Source organism: Convolutriloba macropyga, chromosome 10 (assembly GCF_964194025.1).
Source record: "Convolutriloba macropyga chromosome 10, txConMacr16.3, whole genome shotgun sequence".
NCBI lineage: Eukaryota > Metazoa > Xenacoelomorpha > Acoela > Convolutidae > Convolutriloba > Convolutriloba macropyga.
The window spans coordinates 61,702,445-61,727,651 of NC_134477.1; the positions used below are offsets into that span (position 1 = coordinate 61,702,445).

At 34.5% G+C, this 25,207-nt stretch overlaps 1 protein-coding gene across 1 annotated transcript in view; it reads left to right on the forward strand.

Annotated features, from left to right (window-relative positions):
* The window catches only part of LOC142348792 (sialate:O-sulfotransferase 1-like), a 97,497-nt gene that overhangs the window by 59,322 nt on the left and 12,968 nt on the right, over positions 1-25,207 (forward strand). Inside the window, exon 3 of the mRNA XM_075400292.1 lies at positions 23,822-23,865. Within this exon, the coding sequence (XP_075256407.1) occupies positions 23,822-23,865 (44 nt within the window). The remainder of the gene's footprint in view (positions 1-23,821; positions 23,866-25,207) is intronic.

The following is a 25,207-nucleotide window of genomic DNA, read 5'->3' on the forward strand; positions in this document are numbered from 1 at the left end:
CGAGCCAAAGAATCAGCATAGTAATAGTTCGACTTATTTGAGCAATCATTTTCCAATGCTCTCCAGTTTCACTGCTCGGAGAAGTGTTTATGATACTAAAGCTGAATGTGGGTAGTCTTGCAATACAATCTGCTGGAAAGGATCTAGTAAAGAGTTATTTGAGTGCAGGTTTCGTTCAATAATCTTTCTCAGGGAAGTGTTATCCATGACAAACAATCTTTCTCTGCTTTAATTCACAAGTACCATTAACACACGGATTTATAATTGCACAGTCAAGCTGAAAAGACTCGTTCTCTTCAAAAAAGCAACCATCATTGGACTTTTTAACTCGCTCTAATAAAACTTTGCTTGATTTTTTAATTTTGTCAACAGAAATAATATGGGAGTTGGGGTAGAGAAAAATAACTATAAAAATTTAGGTATCAGAAAAATTAGCAGAGGATCGTAAACAAAAGAGTTTGAATTAGTTCGCTTCCAGTTAACGTCCACTTTAAGAAAATATTTTGCGAAGAGAATGGCAGCTGGTTGACGATAAAAATATAACCCACAAATGTTCCCATGCAGAAAGCAAAAAAGTAAAACCTATAATATATTGAAAAAATATGAAAAAGTTTTTGCTAACGCGATCTTGAATTGCCATTTTAGCAACCGTTCCGAACTGATCAATTTTAGCAGTGGAATTTCTTTCTCCTACAATAATTAATTCTGTCACGCTTCTTAGCAGGCTATCGAAAACATTACTAATCGGATACTTTCACCACTGAGTTCAGGATAATGAATTTTTTCTTTAGCATCTTGAAGTGAAGTAAGACCAAATACAAGTAAGTAATAGTTCTGAAATAGATTATTCGGTAACGCAGGAATCTCTGCGTTAAAACTCATTGCGTTCATTGTTGCTATATTTGCCCTGCAGTTATTGGTTGCATCAACTGATACTATAGCTCTAACTCCTCGAACAATTCTTAGTTCTGTTAAACCAAATTTCTGACAATGGAAAGGATTTTCCTGAAAATCCACTGTGAATGCTGACTTTGTGTTCATCGAAATAGATATTCTTCTGAATGGAGCATTGTTAAGAAAATTTTCCCGAATAAACTGGTTTTGTCCTGAAGGAATAAAAAATGTACGTGCAATTGGTTCCATAAAGTTGCAACAAGCAAGTTGATAAGTTAATTGATGTTTGATAGTCTGGCGATACACTTCGTTAACAACAGCACGTCTTCTAAACAGGGAACAGTCAAGAACTTTTACGGAGACGTGAGGATTGTAGGAGATCATGTAAAAATTGGATTTTGCACGAATCAATTTCAGTCTCGCTTTTGTGTTTGGAAGCAATAACTTTTCACATTGGAACAAATCAATTGCTAATCTACCATAATACGTAGTTCCACTTTTAGCAAAAGTTCATACTCTCGATTTATGAAAGGGCATTTCGCAAAATCGCTAGGCTCTTTTTCAAATTGTTAACCATGGAAAGCCAAAGTACCTTCATTATTTCTTATGGAAGCGTTAAATTCCTCGAAAATTAAAGCCTTGTGTCCATTGAGACCATTTGGGTTGTAAACTTGTTGATTGTTCAGATAAACTTTACAGTTGGAGAAGAGCGAGTGTAATAAGTTGTTAACGTGAGTTAGATAATGTAAATCTTCATCTGTGGAAGACATTCCCATATCTGCTTTTCCATGCTCGTCTTTTTTCATAAAGTCATCAAACAGTCTTCCCTTTTGTAAACCAACTTTGATTTGAAGGTGGTTATCTCTCATATCAAGATTTATGATTCTATCTGTTTCAAACTCAAACTTGAATTCAATGCTGCTTTCATCCAATGAAGTACTGGGATAAACTTCATGAACGTGAGAAGATTTAATTGGTTCCAAAACAGGAATTTTATCAAACATCTCCAAGCAAGAGTTTTTAAAGTGACCATAACGAAAGTTGCTATCGTTTGTTGATCTAGTGTTCATTTTAGCTTAGAAAAAATATCTCTTATAGTTCGACCACGTCGACTGTTTTTTTTGGGGAAATCTTCGAATAAAGCGAAGTTTCCTAATTATTCTACCAGCTATCTGTTTACGTAACGTTTTCTTTCCAACATCTGCAGCCACAGATTTGAGTTTTTTCTTTCCAGCTAGAATATTTCCAATTTCTGGTGCAGCTATATCAAGCAAATGAGCACCAACTCTTTTTTGCTGCTGGGACAACATATCTCCTCAAGAATGGAATAGCTGTCCTCCCAATTGTTCGTTCTAACGCTCCGAATCCTCTTCCCCTCTGTCTTTCATAACCACGAAAATACGGTAAATCACTATCAGCAACCATTTTTTTGCAACTTTAAATCTACAAATGATTGTCAGAAGTTTTTCTAAACATTAATACTGCTGTTGTTACACCAACAGAATTGAATGGAACTTTTTCACCATAAGAGTCCCGGAGCTCGAGAATTACGATGTGGAATGAGTTTTTTAGAATTTTTTTAAGTTTTAGTTTTGGAAAATTTTGATAATTCGTGTATTGTCCCGTTGAGATGATGTCTCCATTCTTAACTTTTGATATAACCGGAATGCATCGTAAAAGAGCAGCTTATGTTTCACGCATAATATTGTATTCAACAATATCACTATATATCATTAAGGTGTGTATTCGTACAATGTCATAGGGGGCCTTGGGAAATTGTGGACCAGCACCACTCATGAAAACACCAATGCCTTAAGCAGCTTTTGGCATCCAAAGACATGACAAAGATCTGCACTAAAAATGACAAGTAAAGATTTCTCATTAGAAAGAAATTCGCTGCGTAATTTTGTTAACTTGTAACTTCATTGGCATTGTTTCGTACATTTCACGTTCCTGAATTTTTCTGTTCTTTTCATTGACCATTTCAGAGATCGAGGGGTATAGAGCTGGATTAAGTGTGTAATAATCCGATGGTTGTTGTATCTGGTGTTGCTTCATCTAGATAGAAGAATTTACCCTCTGTTATGTTTTGGTACAAGGAAGGATACGACAGTTCTGTTATCGCTACCTCCCATTCCCCGTCAAGAATATTTTGTTCAGGTAGAAAAATTGTGAAAGAACTCAAAGTATTGTTTGGGTAACAATGAAACGACGCCTTGGAAACCAACTCCACAGTGAAAGAACTCATCTGTAAATGATACACTTTGCAAGCTCTTGTTCATAAAACTTACCTAGAATTTCATCACCTTATTCTCCGCAAAAGTTATAGGTTGGTGGTTTATAGGTAGCAACTTTAACAATTTTGAAGATTTCATTTGTGAACTGAGATTTATAACCTTTTCTGAACTGAATGTCTGTTTTTTGATATACGAACATTTTCGCCCACTTTAAAACGTGGTCACTTATATTGGTTAATTGGGTTTCTGAAAAATTGAGAAAATTTTTTTCTTTGTTACATTTTTTGGAGCTCTACCAGTTGAGCGATTAACTCTTGTGTTCATAGTTTTGAGAAAGGAATTCAATTTTCTCATGTATTTGTCACCATATTCTTCCACATAGCGATAAATTTTCTCATGTATTTGTGAGCATTTTCTTCCATATAGCGTTAAATAATGTTTTTCAGAGATTTTATAGCTTTTCTTTCACTTTTAGCAGAGTAAATTTTGATTTTCTTGACTGAACAAAATTTTCGAAACTCACCACTAAACTCTGTTCCCTGATCAACCCATACTTTCTCTGGCATACTCTTTTTACGCAACATTTTTGAAAGCTGCAACTGCATCGGTAGAGTACTTTGACTTCAATGGTTGCACACGAACAAAGCGAGAAAAGACGTCAACACATACTAATAAATACTTCACTCCATTGTTAGAGTCCGATAATTTATCCATAAAAGACAGATCGAGACACAAGATCTCATTGATTCTCTTAGCAAATGCTGGTAATCTTCTGAAATGTCGTGTTGCATGACGATACTTTGTGTAGGAATCTTTACTGTGCATAAAGTAGGCAACTTTCTTTTTGGATAATCCACTTGCCTTTTGTAGATTTTTAAATAATCCAGATGCGGCTTTTCCATCTCTATACAGTCTTTGTAGCTTGGCCTTTTCATATTTTGAAAGGAATCCAGCTCCCTCTGTCTTGGCTTTTGGCATCTTTGTTTATTACTTTTTGAGGATTCATTCCGGTAGCATCAAGTATTGTGTAATATATGTCGAGAAAATCAACATTCTTTCCTTTTAATGCAAAAACAAAATCTGCGAAAGCTACTTCTGCATCTCTTCCATCTAATAAAATTTTGTCGGTGAGATATAGCTTGACTCGCAGCGAATTCAAAATTTGATCTACAATTGATTCGTTTTTTAATGATCTGGATTTGTTGCTGATTTCCTTGTAATTAGGGTTCAAATGTGTTGGGACAGAATTTAGTTTCTGCTCAAAAGTGTCCAATTTTTTAAACTTCTAATTTAAGTTTTTGTTCGTAAAGGTATTGACGAATCCAATCAAACTGTTCCATTTCAAGACTATCGATTAATGATAGGTGGTGTCAAAATTGATATGAGCTCTATTCTTTTTTGTGAACATAAAATTGCTCTTCTTTTATTTATTCCTATTCTTTTTAGATCTTAGATTCCTGTTTGATCTCAGTGTTTTTGACTGTATACCCAACACAGGATGTCCCATATACAGTCTCACAGCAGGGATCATTCTTTTTAAGATTTGTGAGTTTGTTTTTTTTATCTCACTTAGTTTTATAGTATTTCATCAAAACCGGGGGACGTTCACTGGAGTCAGTTAGGAAGGAACCCCAAAACTTCCGTTTGCTAAAGCAACTTAACTAGACTCGATGATTTAACCACTATACGAAGTGGGACAGAAAGTTTTAGTTTTAGATTGATTAAAATTTGATTAGGGGGATATATGAAAATTTTATTATGTAATATTTTTTTCAACTTTTATTCAAGTTTTCTTTTTATATTCGTTTTTTTTCGCAAGTTTGTTTACGCGCTTTTTACATGGTCTCTCTAGTTACACTAGTATCTGGGATACGTCCACCGGAGTCGGTGGGGATAGAACCCGAACTATCCGTCTAATAATGGACAATTACCAGCTTAACTCTCTACTAGTGGATTGCACTAAGTGAGACAAGAAATGATAGATTTTGAGTGAATATAAAGGTAATATGTAGTAGTGGATAAAACAAGCTAATATATAGTAGTGAAAAAAATGGGGGTATAATCAAGTAGTAGATATATAGAGTAGTGGGAAAAAGGTGGTATTTAGTCATCTTCCGATTAGGAAGTGACGGAATAGCACCTTTTTCCCACTACTGCCGCAATGTATTGAGATTAAGTATAGCCGCCACAATATATCAAGATTAGGTATAGCCGCCGTAATGTATTAAGATAAGGTGTAGCCGCCGCAATGTACTAAGATTAAGTATAGTCGCCGCAATGTATTAAGATTAGGTATAGCCGACCCTAAATAGCAAGATGGCGCACCGGTAGCGTGCTGGGTTCTTAACTCAAAGGTCGGTAGATCGAAACCACTTCTTGTTAATCTGGCATTGTCCCAGTACTAGTGGACTTTTACGCGCTCATTATTTTGGAAAAATGTTAAATAAAAGAAAAAGTTGAATATATGTACAAAATAACAGACTTAGTATAAATTAAGCACATGCAAATACAAAATTAATCAAACGTTTACTTGACGATAGTACAAAAGGAAAGAGTATCAAAGTATATTTAGCCGAGTAGTTTATATAGTCGACAACGAAAATTTGAGTAACTAACAAAGAATTTAGAATTTAGGAATTTAGGAAAAAAATACTGTCGACTTTAATAGACTTCGACTTTTTTACATTTAAATTATATAATTCACATTTAATGACTTGTAAAGTTTAAAACATGAACATCATGAACATTGTTCAGTTTTGTTAAATAAAAGAAAAAGTTGAATATATGTACAAAATAACAGACTTAGTATAAATTAAGCACATGCAAATACAAAATTAATCAAACGTTTACTTGACGATAGTACAAAAGGAAAGAGTATCAAAGTATATTTAGCCGAGTAGTTTATATAGTCGACAACGAAAATTTGAGTAACTGACAAAGAATTTAGAATTTAGGAATTTAGGAAAAAAATACTGTCGAATTTAATAGACTTCGACTTTTTTACATTTAAATTATAGTTAACGTTTCCAGTTAACTTTCGCTTCCAGTTAACGTCCACTTTAAGAAGATATTTGGCGAAGAGAATGGCAGCTGGTTGACGATAAAATATAACCCACAAATGTTCCCATGCAGAAAGCAATAATGTAAAACCTATAATATATTGAAAAAATATGAAAAAGTTTTTGCTAACGCGATCTTGAATTGCCATTTTAGCAACCGTTCCGAACTGATCAATTTTAGCAGTGGACTTTATTTCTCCTACAACAATTAATTCTGTCACGCTTCTTAGCAGGCTATCGAAAACATTACTAATCGGATGCTTTCACCACTGAATTCAGGATAATGAATTTTTTCTCCAGCATCTTGAAGTGAAGTAAGACCAAATACAAGTAAGTAATAGTTCTGAAATAGATTATTTGGTAACGCAGGAATCTCTGCGTTGAAATTCATTGCGTTCATTGTTGCTACATATGACCTACAGTTATTGGTTGCATCAACTGATACTATAGCTCTACCTCCTCGAACAATTCTTAGTTCTCCTAAACCAAATTTATGACAATGAAAAGGATTTTTCTGAAAATCTCCTGTGAATGTGGATTTTGTGTTCATCGCAATAGATATTCTTCTGATTGAGCTTTGTCGAAAAAATTTTCCCGAATAAACTGGTTTTGTCCTGAAGGAATAATAAATTTACGTGCAATTGGTTCCATAAAGTTGTAACAAGCAAGTTGATAAGTTAATTGATATTTGCTAGATGATACACTTCGTTAAAAACAGCACGTCTTCTAAACAGGGAACAGTCAAGAACTTTAACGGAGACGTGAGGATTGTAGGAGATCATGTAAAAATGGGATTTTGCACGAATCAATTTCAGCCTAAATTTTGTGTTTGGAAGCAATGACTTTTCGCATTGGAACAAATCAATTGCTAATCTACCATAATACGTAGTTCCATTTTTCAGCAAATTTCTTCCTATCGATCTATGAAAGGGCATTTCGCAAAATTGCTAGGCTCTTTTTCAAATTGTTAACCATGGCAAGCCAAAATACCTTCATTATTTCTTGTGGAAGCGTTAAATTCCTTGGAAATTAAAGCCTTGTGTCCATAGAGACCATTTGGGTTTACCATTTGGGTAAACTTGTTGATTGTTCAGATAAACTTTACAGTTGGAGAAGAACGAGTGTAAAAAATTGTTGACGTGAGTTAGATAATGTAAATCTTCATCTGTAAATCCCATATCTGCTTTTCCATGCTCGTCTTTTTTCATAAAGTCATCAAACAATCTTCCCTTTTGTAAACCAATTTTGATTTGAAGGTGGATATCTCTCATATCAAGATTTATGATTCTATCTGTTTCAAACTTGAATTCAATGCTGCTTTCAGCCAATGAAGTACTGGGATAAACTTCTTGAACGTGAGAAGATTTAATTGGTTCCAAAACAGGAATTTTTGTCAAACATCTCCAAGCAAGAGTTTTTCAAGTGACCATAACGAAAGTTGCTATCGTTTGTTGATCTAGTATTCATTTTAGCTCGGAAAAAGTATCTCTTCTAGTTCGACAACGTCGACTTGTTTTTTGGGGGAAATCTTCGAATAAAGCGACGTTTCCTAATTGCTCCACCACCTATCTGTTTACGTAACGTTTTCTTTCCAACATCTGCAGCCACAGATTTGAGTTTTTTCTTTCCAGCTAGAATATTTCCAATTTCTGGTGCAGCTATATCAAGCAAATGAGCACCAACTCTTTTTTGCTGCTGGGACAACATATCTCCTCAAGAATGGAATAGCTGTCCTCCCAATTGTTCGTTCTAACGCTCCGAATCCTCTTCCCCTCTGTCTTTCATAACCACGAAAATACGGTAAATCACTATCAGCAATCATTTTTTTGCAATTTTAAATCTACAAATGATCGTCAGTTTTTCTAAACATTAGTACAGCTCTTGTTACACCAACAGAATTGAAAGGAACTTTTTTCACCATAAGAGTCCCGGAGCTCGAGTATTACGATGTGGAATGAGTTTTTTAGAATTTTTTCAAATTGTAGTTTGGAAAATTTTGATAATTCGTGTATTGTCCCGTTGAGATGATGTCTCCATTCTTAACTTTTGATATAACCGGAATGCATCGTAAAAGAGCAGCTTTGTTTCACCCATAATATTGTATTCAACAATATCACTATATATCATTAAGGTGTGTATTCGTACAATGTCATAAGGGAACTTGGGAATTTGTGGACCAGCACCACTCATAAAAACACCAATGCCATAAACAGCATTTGGCATCCAAAGACATGACAAAGATCTGCACTAAAAATGACAAGTAAAGATTTCTCATTAGAAAGACTCAAAGAAATTCGCTGCGTAATTTTGTTAACGTGTAACTTCATTAGCGTTTGTTCGTACATTTCACGTTCCTGAAAATTTCTGTTCATTTCTTTGACAATTTCAGAGATCGAGGGGTATAGAGCTGGATTAAGTGTGCAATAATCCGATGGTTGTTGTATCTGGTGTTGCTTCATCTAGATAGAAGAATTTACCCTCTGTTATGTTTTGGTACAAGGAAGGATACGACAGTTCTGTTATCGCTACCTCCCATTCCCCATCAAGAATATTTTGTTCAGGTAGAAAAATTGTGAAAGAACTCAAAGTATTGTTTGGGTAACAATGAAACGACGCCTTGGAAACCAACTCCACAGTGAAAGAACTCATCTGTAAATGATACACTTTGCAAGCTCTTGTTCATAAAACTTACCTAGAATTTCATCACCTTATTCTCCGCAAAAGTTATAGGTTGGTGGTTTATAGGTAGCAACTTTAACAATTTTGAAGATTTCATTTGTGAACTGAGATTTATAACCTTTTCTGAACTGAATGTCTGTTTTTTGATATACGAACATTTTCGCCCACATTAAAACGTGGTCACTTATATTGGTTAATTGGGTTTCTGAAAAAATTGACAAAAAGTTTTTCTTTGTTACATTTTTTGGAGCTTTACCAGTTGAGCGATTAACTCTTGTGATCATAGTTTTGAGAAAGGAATCCATTTTTCTCATGTATTTGTCACCATATTCTTCCATATAGCGATAAATTTTCTCTTGTATTTGTGAGCATTTTCTTCCATATAGCAATAAATAATGTTTTTCAGAGATTTTATAGCTTTTGTTTCACTTTTAGCAGAGTGAATTTTGATTTTCTTGACTGTACAAAATTTTCGAAACTCACCACTAAGCTCTGTTCCCTGATCAACCCATACTTTCTCTGGCATACTCTTTATACGCAACAATTTTTTGAAAGCTGCAACTGCATCGGTAGAGTACTTTGACTTCAATGATTGCACACGATCAAAGCATGAAAAGACGTCAACACATACTAATAAATACATCTCTCCTTAGTTGATTCTCTTAGCAAATGTTAGTAATCTTCTGAAAAGTCGTGTTGCATGACGATACTTTGTGTAGGAATCTTTACTGTGCATAAAGTAGGCAACTTTCTTTTTGGATAATCCACTTGCCTTTTGTAGATTTTTAAATAATCCAGATGCGGCTTTTCCATCTCTATACAGTCTTTGTAGCTTGGCTTTTTCATATTTTGAAAGGAATCCAGCTCCCTCTGTCTTGGCTTTTGGCATCTTTGTTCATTACTTTTTGAGGATTCATTCCGGTAGCATCAAGCATTGTGTAATATATGTCGAGAAAATCAACTTTCTTTCTTTTTAATGCAAAAATAAAATCTGCGAAAGCTACTTCTGCACCTCTTCCATCTAATAAAATTTTGTCGGTGAGATATAGTTTGACTCGCAGCGAATTCAAAATATCATCTACAATTGATTCGTATTTTAATGATCGGGATTTGTTGCTGATTTCCTTGTAATTAGGGTTCAAATGTATCGGGACGGAATTTGGTTTCTGCTCAAAAGTGTCCAACTTTTTAACTTCTAATTTATATTTTTGTTCGTAAAGGTGTTGACGAATCCAAACAAACTGTTCCATTTCAAGACTATCGATTAATGATAGATGGTGTCAAAATTGATATGAGCTCTATTCCTTTTCGTGAACTTAAAATTGCTCTTCTTTTATTTATTCCTGCTCTTTTTAGCACGAGTTGATGAATTTCGTCTCTCTACTTTTGTACGTCTTGTTTTTGTATTTCTTGTAGTTGTCCTCCGAGAGGGTTTACTATGCATTAGTTTTGAAACTGAATGAACTCCTTTGGATAATTTCTTAGGAACGTTTTCTTGAAGTTCTGAGAATACGATCGGAACGTTATCAGTGTAGAGAGATGTTGTATGTTCATCGTTCAAAAAGGTAATCTCTTGTTTCGTTTTAGGACGAAAAAAATAGTTGGAACAGAACCACTGTTTATGCAAAATCTAAGAGAGACGACTGTCTTTGGTGTCGGATCAATGTGTAAATGACCATACGGGATTGAAGTAGTTTTTTTATACCAATCTTTTAATTGTGATCCTAACCCGAGCTGTTGACTAAGAGTGTTAATCTGGAGAACATCTCTAGGAGACTTGAATAAAACTATATGCGTTTTTTGTATTTCAATATCTCTTCCCGACCTACTCTGATGAAAAAGATTACAGTTTATATATATTGTAGTAAGTCCTTTATGCCTTCCAGCTGTTGCGATTTTGACAAAATCTTTCGAGATTGAGACTTCCTTTCAATATTCATCAAAAATCAGCAAATACTTTGTTCCATTTTTGGGTAGACTTCGAATGAACTCAAAGTCAACTCCTTGAACAAAATAAATGTTCTTAATGTTTTTGGACATTAGTCCGTAAAATGATTGATAATGTTGATAAAAATAGTATAATTTATCGAAGACGGGTTGAAAAGTTCCAGTTATTAGCCAATCATGTATAAGATGAGATTTTCTAGACCCGCTTGGTCCCACCAATGCAATAAAAATGCGTTCCGTAGAAATTATTTTGTTCCCTTTTTAGGAGAAGGTAAAATATAACCAACTGTACTAGATAAGATAGCAATCCAAACTGTTGTTTCTTCACAGGTTTCGGCAAGAGTTATTCCTATTATAGAGCTCGCTAATATTAACAAAATAACAAAAAATTGGGACAAAAAAACACCAGAGATCAATAACAAGTATGTCCAAAACATTTCCATGATTGTCGTTCCTGGTTATTACCATCAAAGACAAAATTACCTAAAGTTAAACGATTATCAGTATGCTCGGTCATTTATACCTTATTTTTAATGGAAAAATCAATATTTCCAGCTGGAAATGCGACTTCTCTCTGATTTTAAAAGTAGTAAAATAAATATAATTAATTACAAAACGATCACAAATAGAATTAGAAATTACAAATATTATACGTTATCAAAAAAATCAAGAGTCCAAGTTCCGTAAGCATAAGCTTTCTTCTCTGCACAGTGAAATGTCTTTTTGTGTTGATGTTGATAGTTGCTACAATCTCAGTCAGTATCCGAGTTGTTGAGAAGTTTGGAAACTTTTGGACAATCAAGACCATATAGTTTCTCCACATCCTTACACAAGTAATTTGAGAGGAGATTACACTTCTCTAACCCTTTTACAAAGTATTCTGTTGTAGGTGAACAATGTTGGTGAATGATTGATGAGAACTCAGTATATTCCAGTTTTCCATTGTTCCAATTAATCCCATGTAAAATTTTAGTGTTTCACTTTTCTTGAAAAGTAGGTTTATAGTCTTTGGGTGGGAGGAAACTGTATCTCAAAACAATTCCATCCTTGAAAACATCCAACTCCATGACAATTTTTCCCTCCAAGCACTCAATATCAAATACAACGAGAAACTTTTTTTTTCTAGGTTTGATATTACAAAAATGATTAGCAGTCTAGCATTTTAAAAATTTGAGAATGATAAAATTTAATAACAACACAAAAGATTAACCCAGTTGAATGTCCCAAGAAACATGAGCTTGGAAAACTTGTTAAAATGTAACATTATCCTGGACCCTTGTTTGTAGTTGCTTTAACCGCTCCGGCAGAATCGTGTAGTATAGCATGTAATCGGAAAACTTTCAATCTAGCAAAGAAAAAGTCTAAGAAGGAATTTCCATAAACATTAAGTCCTCCATGAGGAAATTTGTAGTTAATTTCCTCCAAACTGATATTTTCATCCCGAATTTTACAGGCCGCTTTCATTTTCGGGAAACATTGAAAGTCTGCTTCCGTAACAATTGAATACGTTGACAAGAATGACAATATCCATCAACTTTGCGCTCCTTCGTCAATGTCAATGCAAGTTTTCTTAAACTTTTCAATATAAAATAAAAGTGTAGGGAGATGCTCTGTTAAGTTCTCGTACTCTCCTTTTTTAATTCAATATTTGTCAGGAAACTCCAATGATATCCGTTCCAACAATGTTGTGAAATTGTAACTTGTTGTTTATCTGAATGATATATAAGACTTGTTCTGCGTAATCCTTTATGAATAACCCACTTAATTTCTAAAATTTGGGACTCTATGTCCAAATTTTCTTATTTGGGAAAACTTTGAGCTTCAAGAACAGTATAGGAATTTTTTTTAGGTGCTTAATGAAGTCTAACCTAAAAAACCTTTGACTTATCTCTGAGAATCAAAAAGGTGTTTCTTGAGCAACCAATATCCCAACTCATTCTCAGATGAAAAGTTTTTAAAACGGAACTTTTATTGTAGAGAAGACAAAGACATGCTACAAACTCACACAACAATTGTTTTTGAAATTTACACTGTTCAATATTAGAAAAGTCATGCAAATTTTGGATCAGTTCCTTGAACTCGTCCAAAGTGTAGCTGAAATAAGTCACCTGCTTGAACTCATTATTTTCTTTACGACAAAAGAGTCGAATCTGCACATAAATGGAGGCTGGATTCTCCTGAACGTATTGAATGAAAGTCACATATATTCGTCAATTTCTTCCTATGCTGACCTCTCTGACTTTGTGACATCGTTGCAGCACATCCTCCATATATGGGTTCTTATCAAATTGATCCGGGTGCTCACTCAGTTCCAACTCCCCATTCAGGATATTGTTCTTGAGGAAACAGAATTTTTTGGATTGTTAATTTCCAATTCGATGTTGTTGGTACTTTTCTGTTCAGAGTTATCTTTTTAAAGACTTGGAAAGTTGGTTCAGAATAACTTTGTCCATTTTTAAAAATCTGGGACACAGTAAATCTCCCGAATCTTTTTGGGTTAGAACCAAAGTCTATATAATATAGAACCGAATCAATTCCAGTTTTTGGTTGAGAATAGGTAAACATAGAAAGAGCACTCGAGTAAAACGGAGAGCTTTTGGAGAGAGACATTTTATCAACTTGATCTGAGAGAGAGAAAGTAATTGAATGATTTGACTTTTAATTTTGTTCCCTCTATTGTTTCCGATCACCTTTATTAGGTAATGATGTCATTATCCTTCTTTCATTTCCAAATATGGAAAATTCAATTGCGTCATTTTGCAAAAAGTTTCTTATAAGGAAATTTTGTCGGAAATTTTAAGTTGAGCAAACATTTGAACTAGAGCAGCATATTTAGCTTGATGTTTAGCACGTCTGTGTTGCATTAGCGAGTAATAGTGTTTGAAACAATTAGAACAATTAAAACAACGGATTGTTCTGAGCCGCTGTCTCTTGAACTGTGTCATTTTTCAAATGAAATTTTTGTTGTGTTTGAACTGAATTGCGTACTTCTTTATATGGCAGTTCAAAAGAATCACTCCAAAATCAGTTTGGTTACAGAATGGCAGCAGTTATGTGTCAAGTTTTACCTGACTTTTATAATAAATTTTGCGAGAAAGCTTTGTTCATTTGCGTGTCGGTTAAGGATTATATATAGTTTTTGCTTACTATTGAATACTCTGTGGCCTCTCACAATTACAATTTTTGTCCTATGAAAAAATGTTCTTTTCACATAATTCTCGTTTCATCTTCCATTAATGAGTTACTCCAAAAAATGGATGATTTATTTTTTCAATATCAGACAGTAGACCGCTTATACACCTTATATAAACATCAGTTTTTTGGTCACACAATGGACGAAGCAGGACTTGTTTTAACTCAATTGAATAGAGAGGTACAACTTAATTCGGAAGACAATTTTGTTGAAAAACAACCCAGCGTGTCCAAGAAGAGATTGAGCACCAAGAAGTTCAAGAGACATCTACTGAGAGCTGAGCAAAAAATGCAAGCACACAAACATTGAGATCAACCTTCTTCGACCGAATTCAGACACTTAAGAACTCCAAGTTTGAGTGTGATTTTGTTGAAAGTTGTTGATTTTTTACTATAATGGCCATGTAATAATTAGTAATCCCATGTTGTACTTTGAGGTTAGAAAGTAATAAAGTGTTTGCACTAAATTGTTTTAATTCTAGTGTACATTCTAAAAGTCGAAATTTGAACTGAATTTAATTGTTAAATGTCGAATTTTCAAACAATGTTTTTTTGTTAAAAGTGAAATATACAACCTCAGATTTTTCGTTGAAAATCGAAGATGTTACCAAATTGTGCGTACAAAATGCGCAATTATTTCTCAATTTTCTTAGTTTTACGGTATGATTTTTAAAGAAAAAACAAAATTTTGATAAATTTTTAAAATGACAAGTTTTGTGTCTATTCTTTCAGCTCAAAAATCGGATGTAAATGTAATATTAATACGAAACACCTGAAAATGTACACAACAACTTTATTATTTTTATGAACAAAAACAAAATAGTGTACACAATTGAACATAGAATTCATTCAAAACGAGTTCCAATAACATATTCTGTCAAGTTCTGAATTTCATTACCGAAACCTCTTTGTTACTCAATTCTACCAGGTAGTTGGGTTGGTTGAACGGTGACTGGAATATTAGGTACATCACTCAAAAAGATAGGGTTGTGAGTTGTTCATTCATCAATCGAAGGAGTTGTCATCGAGGGTGGAGTTGACATATCAGTAGATCCATAGTACTGCGCTGGATCAAAGTTTTCCAGATCGTTAAATGAAGAGGTCGTACTAGTATCTATACTCAGCTGGCTTTGTTCTCTACTATGAGCTCTTGAAACTTTTTGAAGGAGATTGTTTTCCACATCAGGTCTTGATACCTGACTTAACTCAGGTGTAGTAAATCAGCTGTTTGGAATTTGGCCTTCCTCCCATGGAAATGTGTACTGAATGCTTCCAGCTACGTAATTGGCTGGAAAATCAGATCGATTTACGTGGGGATAGTGGTGTCTACTAACCACGGCAACTTCGTGTACCATCGCGTGAGTTCCAAGTTGATTTTTTGTAATTGGAACCTGTCCCTGATGATATGTATCAAACTGTTGTCGCTGGTGCCCAAAAGTGTGCCACACAGTAATGGGTAAAGTGAACACAGACTCATACAGTCCGTTTGATAAATCTCGAACTCCATCCGAGCAATCTCAGTGAAAGAAACTGAGTACAGAAGGCAATTATTTTGAACTGTGAACTCCATTTTAGATTAAATGAAAGATGAGATTATTTGTTAGAAAGTGTTGATATTGGAACAAAAGATGCTAGTTGAGAACGAGATAAAAGTGATCAGTGGAGAGTAAGTTAGAAAGCAGCAAATTTAACTTTTTAGGAAAAAAAACAGAATATCTAAATTTGAATTACACAGAATTTAAAACTCAGGTAAGTATTTTTTTAATAAATAGAATCTGAATGTTGGAGCTTGATAGCAGGATAGAGTGTTGACGAGTAGTTAGTATAATGGCGAGAAACAGTAACGATGATGTTTTCAGAGAAGTTGGTTCAAATGATGATGTCAAAATCAACAAGCTCTATATAGAGTGTGCTCTATCCAATCAGAGAAGAGTAACCAAAGATCGAAGATTTTACGAGATAAATTGACTTTTGGCTTGAATTTCTGGAATACCTGGAATTCAAATCTATATTTGGAGTAAAATTTTCTAACCGGGTAGGAAGTGAAGGATACATACAAGTTTCCGACTATGCTTTTACCTAAAATGGTCTATTTTAGTTGAAATGAAGTGACATAATTTACCAAAAAAGTCAAGCTTTGATAAATTTATTCCAATTCTTCAAATTTCAGATCAATCTCTGAAAATGTTGTATTTATGCGTTAGGTAAAGCAATTCCGAACCTGATCCTTATTACTCCCACTACATTTTAGTCGTTGTAATACTGGAAATACAAAGCACTCTGTAGTGAAGAAGTTATTGCAATTGGGTCTGGGAGAGGAAAATATTTTGTTTGTGAAATATTTCTGGACTGCTCCAATATATCGTGGACGGAGTAAAAAAAACAACAATTCGTATTTGATTTCATGCAATTCTGAGGATAAATCGAAAGACTGTTTCGCAATAAACTCTTCATATTCAAATTTTTTAATAGAGAACGTTGCGTACTCAAGACCTTTACTAAATCGGATTATTCTGTTGGATTTTGTGAAAATGTGCAAAAAATTTTATAAAAGTATGAATCTACATCAATTTCGTCAATTTTGTATGCATCATGTAAACCTCCTTTTCTCTTGTAAATATTCTCCAACATTTGTAGGTGGTTTTTGATCAACATGTTTCACAAATGAGCAAAATTTCAAGTATTAATCTATAAAAATAAAAAAATGTTAAAAGAGAAAACGAGATGAACAAAACGATATCATTAATTTTACAATAATTTTCTTTATAATAAAATTTGATTGGTTTGTCGTTTGTAGTATAATCACGTTAAAGTCAACTGTATATAAGTTATCTTCAATTATAGTAGGAGTTTAATAGTTTAATATTATTGTAAAAACACATTTGGTGTACTATCGATAAAAATTAAAAAATTAGTTTACAATAACATTTGTATTCTCTAAGTGAGCAGAAATCTGACAGATAGATTTTGTTAAAAAGTCTGTTTTTTGATGAAAAGTTTTGTTTTGTCAAAAAATGTAACACAAATCAGCAATATGACAACTAAATATAGCTTCAGATTTCCAATTTTTCTCCAAGGATTAAATTTACACATTTTGGTTGCTTTCTGGACTTAAATACAATGTAGAATGCAACACTGTGACTGCTTCGTAGGCTATTTTTGAAATTTTTTATTTTGTAATGATAATAAAAATAGACATTACGTCATTTCCGTATATGGAAATAATGAGTCATACGAGTTATTCTAACTGACAAACCAAAAATTGTATTCTTTCTCATTTTGTTTTCAGTTACAGTTGCTCGGCACTTTACCTGAATTTTATTCAGTTCATTTTAGATCAAAACGAACAGAAATCTACCTGCCAAATGTACAAAATGCACGAAAATGGTTGTCAAGCAGCAAATGGCTCGACACAAAAAATCATGTGATATTGGGACTTTAAATTGTCCCAAGTGTCCACATTTTATACAAAGAGGAAAGAGAACTTGAACCACCACCTTGCTAAGCATCATGCTCCTCAAGATAAGAAGCTTCGTAGAGTGTGCACTATATGTTTGGAGGAATTTCCGAGTTTTTATTCTCTTCAACAACATAAGAGACGGAAACCCGGAACATCGACCAAAATTGAAACCAATTCCAGTGAAAGCTTGAAAGAAGTACTAGAATCGGAAGAATTGGATAAGAACAACGAACAGTTACAGCAGTAACTTAGTTTCTGTCAACACTTCTTTGACATTACTGAGATGGAGAATTGGAGACATAGAGTATTCATTTTTAAACAGTCGAAACTTGATCCCAGCGAAATTAATGAAAAACTGAAGGAAGCTTTTGAACAGCTTAACTGCGCTGCAAAAATAAGTTTAGCTCTTGGATTTATTTTACGAAATGTGGACACAGACGAATTCCGATAGTTTTATGCTCATGAGAACAGCACATTCTTTGTGAAGTCTCATTTACTTTGTTCTGAGGAGGACTCAGTCGCACTTCAGGATAGAGTAGAGAAAAGGGCTTTGGTTGAGACTTGTGCTCAAGAAAGGACAAATACAAAATAGCCGTTTGCACTGACTACAAATGTGACAATTTTCTGTGCTCCTCTCAACAATATACCAATGGGATTTTTCGATGCTGTTTTAACTGAACAGTTGTTGAGAGGATCAGATGTAAATTGTCCTATTACGAATGGATACGGAGAAACCTACAAAGACTACCTTTGCTTGATTAGAGCTGTTGCTGTTCACTTGTATGCGTCCGCTGAGCTGGAAACAAACGCAGCTAAGTTGTTCAGTGACTTTCTCCACGAGTCTGGTCATGACGCAATTAATTATAGAAGAGTGGCGATAAATCACCTTGTGTTTGTTGAAAACGCAATAAAACACAAAATTTTCACTTATGACATTGACATCGAGGACGGGGATTTTGTAGGTGAACTTGCAAGAAGAAGTACCGAGATGTACGAGAACAGCATTAATCTATTGCGCTACAGCAACCACATTTGCTATGTTAATGATATCAACACGTTCTGCAAATGATTCCGCTGTACTAACTGTGATACTTTTATTAAGCGTGCTGGTAATTTCCACCGTCACGTGAAATCTTGTAAAGATAGGATACAGCACGTTTATCCAAAGAGTGTTTACACTTTGAGAGAAACTTTGTTCGATAAACTTGACGGATTCGGAATTGGATATGAGGAAGATCAAAAACTGTTCACAAACTTGGCTGCATTTGATTTCGAATCAATCTGCGATCCATCTAATGAACTAAAAGATACCAATACAACTACTTGGATAGGAAAAAATGAACCAATCTTGGTGTCAATTTGCTGTAATTTATTACAAGAACCCATTTTCCTATGCAACAAAGACCCCAAAAAACTGATTGTAGCTTTTGTTGAAACACTAGAAGAACTAGCAGGCAAAATAAAGCAGAAATGTTGCAAAACTTTTCCTCCATTGAAAATGTAATTAAAACCTATTTTCTATTTTTGAGAAGCTAAATGAAAAGAAAAATGAGAGTATTCCAATGTTTGAATTTAAATATATCGAAGAAGCAGAAAACGATTTGTCAACTCAATTCCTCCAATTCATAAAAATCAATTTCACAACAACATTTTGAACGTTATGTCAAAACTTTATTTGTATTCGGATTCAACAGCGGGAAATATGATCTGAATCTTATCAAATCTTTTTTACTATCCTACCTCATTCACGAGCGCGATATTCAAGCAACCGTTATTAAAAAGCTAATCATTTGTATCCTCTAAATTTGGTGATATACAGTTTGTCGATATTCTAAACTTTCTTGGTGGAACAAAATCACTAGATTCGTTCCGCAAAGCTTATATGACAAATGAGACCAAAGGATTTTTCCCTTAGGAATGGTTCGACTCACCAAAAAACTGGATGCAACTTTCCTTCCCCCTTACGAATGTTTTTTAGTAAGTTGAGAGATCACAATCCCTCGGAGAAAGAATTTACGGATTTCACAAAATTGTTGAATACTGGACTTTCCCAACAGGAGGCTCTTAAAAAACATATGTTCAAGGTGTTGCCCCCCTTGGGAGTTGACAACTACAATTATTTGAAAAGTGTGTGGGAGCAGGAACAAATGACAACTTTTCAAGACTTTGTTAGGTGGTACAATAACAAGAATGTTGTCCCGACACTAGAAGCGATGCAGAAAATGATGGAATTCTATCATAATAAAGCGATAAATATGTTGAAATTGGGTTGCACACTTCATAATTTGGCAAATATTTGTCTACGCAAATCAGTTAATAACAAATTCTATCTTTTCGTTGAAGCAGACAAAGATTTACATGATAAAATACGCGAGGATATGACCGGTGGTCCCTCTATTGTAGTTAATAGAAAAGCGCGGTTGTGAATCAAACAATGATTCGAAACTCAGAAAACATTGTCCAATCAATTGTGGGTATAGACGCCATTCAACTTTACCTCTTCTCAATGTGTCAAGAAATGCCCACTGAGCTTTAAACTAGATGGGAATTTGATCAGACTCTCAAAAGTTTAAAGCTAGGCAAAATAAGTCGAGGAAATTTGAGAACATGGTTTTGTCGTACCTACAATCTCAGCGTCCTAACTGCACTATTGAAAGTAACTACACAACTGGAACTCAGAAAAAGATCGATTGTTTTAATGTAGATGGATTTTGTGCTCAATGTAAAACTATATTAGAAGCAATGGGTTGTTACTTTCACTTTTGTGCATGTCGGGAAGCAAGAACAAGTATATCAGAGGAAGAGACTCAGAGAGGACTCAGGAAACGGGAATACGATGAACTAAGACGAGACTATTTGCGGAACAAAGGATATAAAGTTGTTGAGATATGGGAATGTAAAAGCCGGGAAACTCTCAAAGGTGATGAATCTGTAAAAATTCACGTGAGAAACAGTTTTCTATTCAAGCTACTTCTGACTCAAGAATCTGTACTTGCAAAGATAGGAGAAGATAAATTGTTTGGTTACGTTCAGTGTGATCTCGAAGTTCCAGATGGGTTGAAATACAATTTCTCGAACTTTCCACCATTTTTTAAAAACTTTGTGTTAGTACAGCAGATATTGGTGATTATATGAGGGACTATGCAATTGATACGATTTACTCAAGCAATTGCAACGCATGTTGATTTCAAGATTCAATTTGGAGAATGGAACAGTCATAACACCTTTACTCAATTTTTACCTTAGTCTAGGGCTGAAATGTACCAAATTTTACCACTTCGTTCAGTAGACACCCACAAAATGCTTCAACAATTTTGTCCAGTCACTTTTTGATGCTAGAAGAGCTGGAGATAAGTCCCGAATCAACCGTTTTAGCAGAAACAATGAAATTGATCGGGAACAGTACCTATGGTTACCAAATCATGGACAGAAGCAGACATACAGAGACAATATACCTGAACTATGAAAAGACACACAAACCTATCAACGGGAAACTGTTTAAGAGACTTCTCAATATGTAGAAAGAAATATACGAAGTTGAACTTGTAAAATTGAAAAATGAGCACTGCAACGACAATAGTCGGCTATTTTATATCTCAGTACGCAAAATTACGTATTTTGTAGCTTTATTACAATTTTTTTGATAATTTTGGCGATGTGGACACATTCGAAGAGTTAGAAATGGACACTGGCTCTTTATACTTAGCTCTAGCACATGATATTTTTTACAAATGCAATCGTCCATCTAAAAAAGCAGAGTGGGGAGCTCTGAGGGAACACGATTGTGATGATTTTTCAAATCTGATGCTGTACAAAAATTCTTCCCTAGAATGTGTTGCGATAAACATAAAAAGTACGATAAGCGTGAACCGGTTAGTTCAAGGAAGATTTTAGATGTTCTGAAATGATTTGTCTCTGTAGCAAAACTTATTCTTGCTACGATACCAAATCAGATCAGTACAAATTCAGCAGCAAAGGACTAAACAAACGAACATTGGAAGAGACCGGAGATGGACCATTGGAAAATGATCGGCGAGTGATGGAAGAAATTATCAATTTAACATCTATAAATAGAGGTTTTAGGACAATCAACCACTGCGTCGCTACCTCTGAGAGGACCTTTATATTTTCAGCCTAAACAAAAAGTGTTATCTGATGGAATTCATACTGTACCCCTGAACTTGTAAGCTATTTTTTGGCTTTTCATATTGTGAGCGCTCTGCTTTGTCTAAAATTACTTATAATGTACTTGATTTATACTGTTTCTGTCTTTTTGTACCTTCATAATTCATTCTCTTAAAAGTTTTCAATTTTCTCAATTTTTATCTGCCATAAATAATCTTAAAACATTCCGGCGGCTTACCTAATCTTAATACATTAAGGCGGCTATACCTAATCTCAATACATTGCGGCGGCTTTACCTAATCTTAATGCATTGCGGCGGTTATACCTAATCCTAAATCATTGCGGCGACTATACCTAATCTAAAGACATTGTGGCGGCTATACCTAATCTTAATACATTGCGGCGGCTTTACCTAATCTTAATGCATTGCGGTGGTTATACCTAATCCTAAAACATTGCGGCGACTATACCTAATCTAAATACATTGTGGCGGCTATACCTAATCTTAATGCATTGCGACGGTTATACCTAATCCTAAAACATTGCGGCGACTATACCTAATCTAAATACATTGCGGCTGCTATACCTAATCTTAATACATTGCCGCGGCTATATCTAATCTTAATACATTGCGGCGCCTATCTCAAATCTTAATATACTTCGGCGGCTATACCCAATCTTAAAACATTGCGGCGGCTACACCTAATCCTAATACATTGCGGCGGCTGTACTTAATCTTAATACATTGCGCTGGTTATACCAAAAGAAAATTTTGAAATTTACTGCGAGAGGAAATGTCCGTTAATTCCCATGCGCGCCGCCTGTACAATTCCCTTGCCTGTACCATTCCCGTGCGCGCTGCATGTACAATTCCCAGCTAATCCCTAAATGAGCTCTAAAATCACGTGTCGAATGACTCCGGAAAATCAACGTGATCTGCTCCTTCCTTAATTCTCACCCCCTAGAACACATGTAGGCGCCCCTTCAATACATTAGGGCAGACTCGCTCAGAAAAATACTCCTGTACCTATTCTAATACCTGGGGTCTACACCCCCCGGGAGCCTTCCTCATCCTATTACTACCGGGGGGGGATATATCACTCCGGGGGGGGGGGGGGGAGTGGGGAGGTTGCACCGTTATCTTCGTGTTCGACCGAGAAAATTCCGAGGACATTTCTTCGAACCTGTTCGCTTTCGCCGCCGTAAGTTTCAGGCACGTAATAGTGTGTGCCATTTCCCAAAACGTCGCCAATATTTGAATGCCCAAACTGGGGTGCACTATCTTTAATATCTTGAACGTGCGGATAAAAATCGGCAAAACATCCTGAGTGATATGGGTTCGTTAGGGGGGGGGGGGGGGGCTAATGGAAAAGAAATTAACTATTTTGCAGTTGGTTTCGTTCCTTAAATAGAGTTTAGTGAAAGTCTTTTTTCTGCAACGATTTATATTACGATGATATGAGCTCTGATCAGGGAAAAAAGGCTGAAAGGCAATTCTGAACAGTTTAAGCTAAGTCTAAGAATTCAATTCTGTTTTTACACTGATCAGACTTCGTTTTTTATCTGATTTTACGCTTTTCATAGTAAAAGTGACATGATCGTAATATTTTCATAGTTAAAATACAGACCGAGAAAAACTATGATTCAGTGCTGAGTTACTATGTTAATATGATCCGGGTTGTCATTTAATTTCACGACCGCTGCTTTAAGCTAGGAGTTGTCCGGCTTGAGCGTTTTTGATCGTTTTTCTTCGACAAAGGAAATGATAGTTTTTGAACGTTTTTTTTTAAAACTAAGAAATCAAAGTTTCTGACCGTTTTTTATCTGTAAGAAATAACAATTGTTAACCCTTATTTAGAAGATAACCATTTTTAACCGTTATTTTTGAGATAAAAGTTTTTCAGTGGTTTTTAAAAGGAAATAACAGTTTTTGAGCAAATCTTGAACCTCAGAAACGACCGTTGTTGACCGTTATTTTTAGGAGAAGTGCGTTTTTTGAGCGAGAAACTTGACAACTAAGGAAGTAATTTCTTTCATACATACATTCATTAATGCATACATACATACACACATCCATACATACATATACCTTTATATATATATATATATATATATATATATATATATATATATATATATATATATATATATATATATGATAAGTTGGATTTGTGGCTCATGTGGTTGCAAATAATCAGTTGGAGATATGAACCAATAGTGTTTTGCAGGTTGGACTAATGACAGTGCCTGGATCAGGCAACACTTGGACAAGGTAAACTTATTTTGTAAACCAAAGAGTTTATTAATCTTACCGTACTGACCATGCAAACTGAATGTTTTGTAATATTTAAGGACATATAAAACAATGCAGAGAACAATAATAAATTCTAACTGGATATAGCTTTGCAGGAAAGACTCCAAGTCTCCGAGAAAGTCTTTTTAGATAAAGTTTTAATAAGAAGGAGCAGGAAAAGTCATTATGAAACGAAATAGGTTAAAATTATTTGTAAAAACTATAAAGAAAATAAACATCACGGCTCGTGCAGGACTGTGCGTAGCACTGAATGTTCCAACATTCGAGCAGTCAAGTTTTTAAAACCTTTTCTCTGTTCTGAGAGAAAATAATCTCATGACTATCAGTTTTCCAAAACTCAATTAAAAGCCTTTTTTGGAGCAAACCTGATTACAACTTTTTCTAGCATGAAAACTGAAAAAAAAATCAAAAACTCAATTGGATTTGATTTTTACTGACATTAAATCACATACATTGTAATTTTTTTCAACATTAAGCTTTTCCTCAAAGTTGAAGTTCAGTAAGAGAAAAAAGTCAAAAATTTCAGTAGGGGCGATCAGTCACAGAGAAAATTTAATTTCAGCTATCACAGAGAGTAATTTTCAAGAAAAGCGTTCAATTTTAGAAGATAGAAGTAGCAAACAGGAAATAACTCAGTTTTTTCTCATCTAAATCCCACTAATAGAAAAACTACCAAATTGTAGGACGCCACATTCAAGTTAATTTTTTCTCAAAGCAATTAACCGAATATGAAACAACCATAAAAAATAAGAGTGTTTGACAACGTGAAGTTTTGTTTCTTTGGAAAAAACTTTATTTCAATTTTAATTCAATCCGTTGCTCTTTCCACAAGTGGTCGCCTTTCCTGTGTTATTGGTTTGTTTTGAATTACACTGGACAAACAAAATCCGGTTAATTTTGTGAAGTTATCACAAAAAATGAACGAAGTTTTCAATGCGGAAGGTTTACATAGCACATTAACAATTTACGCAAAAATATCGAACAAAAAATTTTAATTTTTTTCCAAATTTTTTCCCGACAAGCATATTTGTTATTTCAATCAAAAATGTATTAGTGATATCTTCACTTTTTCACATAGTTTTTCTCACTGAACTAAGCGGTCAGCTGGGTCCGATAGATTGCTAAAGTTTCAAGGCAACGAGAAAAATGAGGAATAAAAAACAGAAAATTTCTTTCTCATCGCAGTGTTTTATGTTGTTCTTTTCTCGAATATCCCCGTTGGTCAATTCCGTGACATTCTACTCCATGCATAGTTCAAAATAAACATAGGATTTGTGTTTGAGTTTTAGAGTGGATGCCC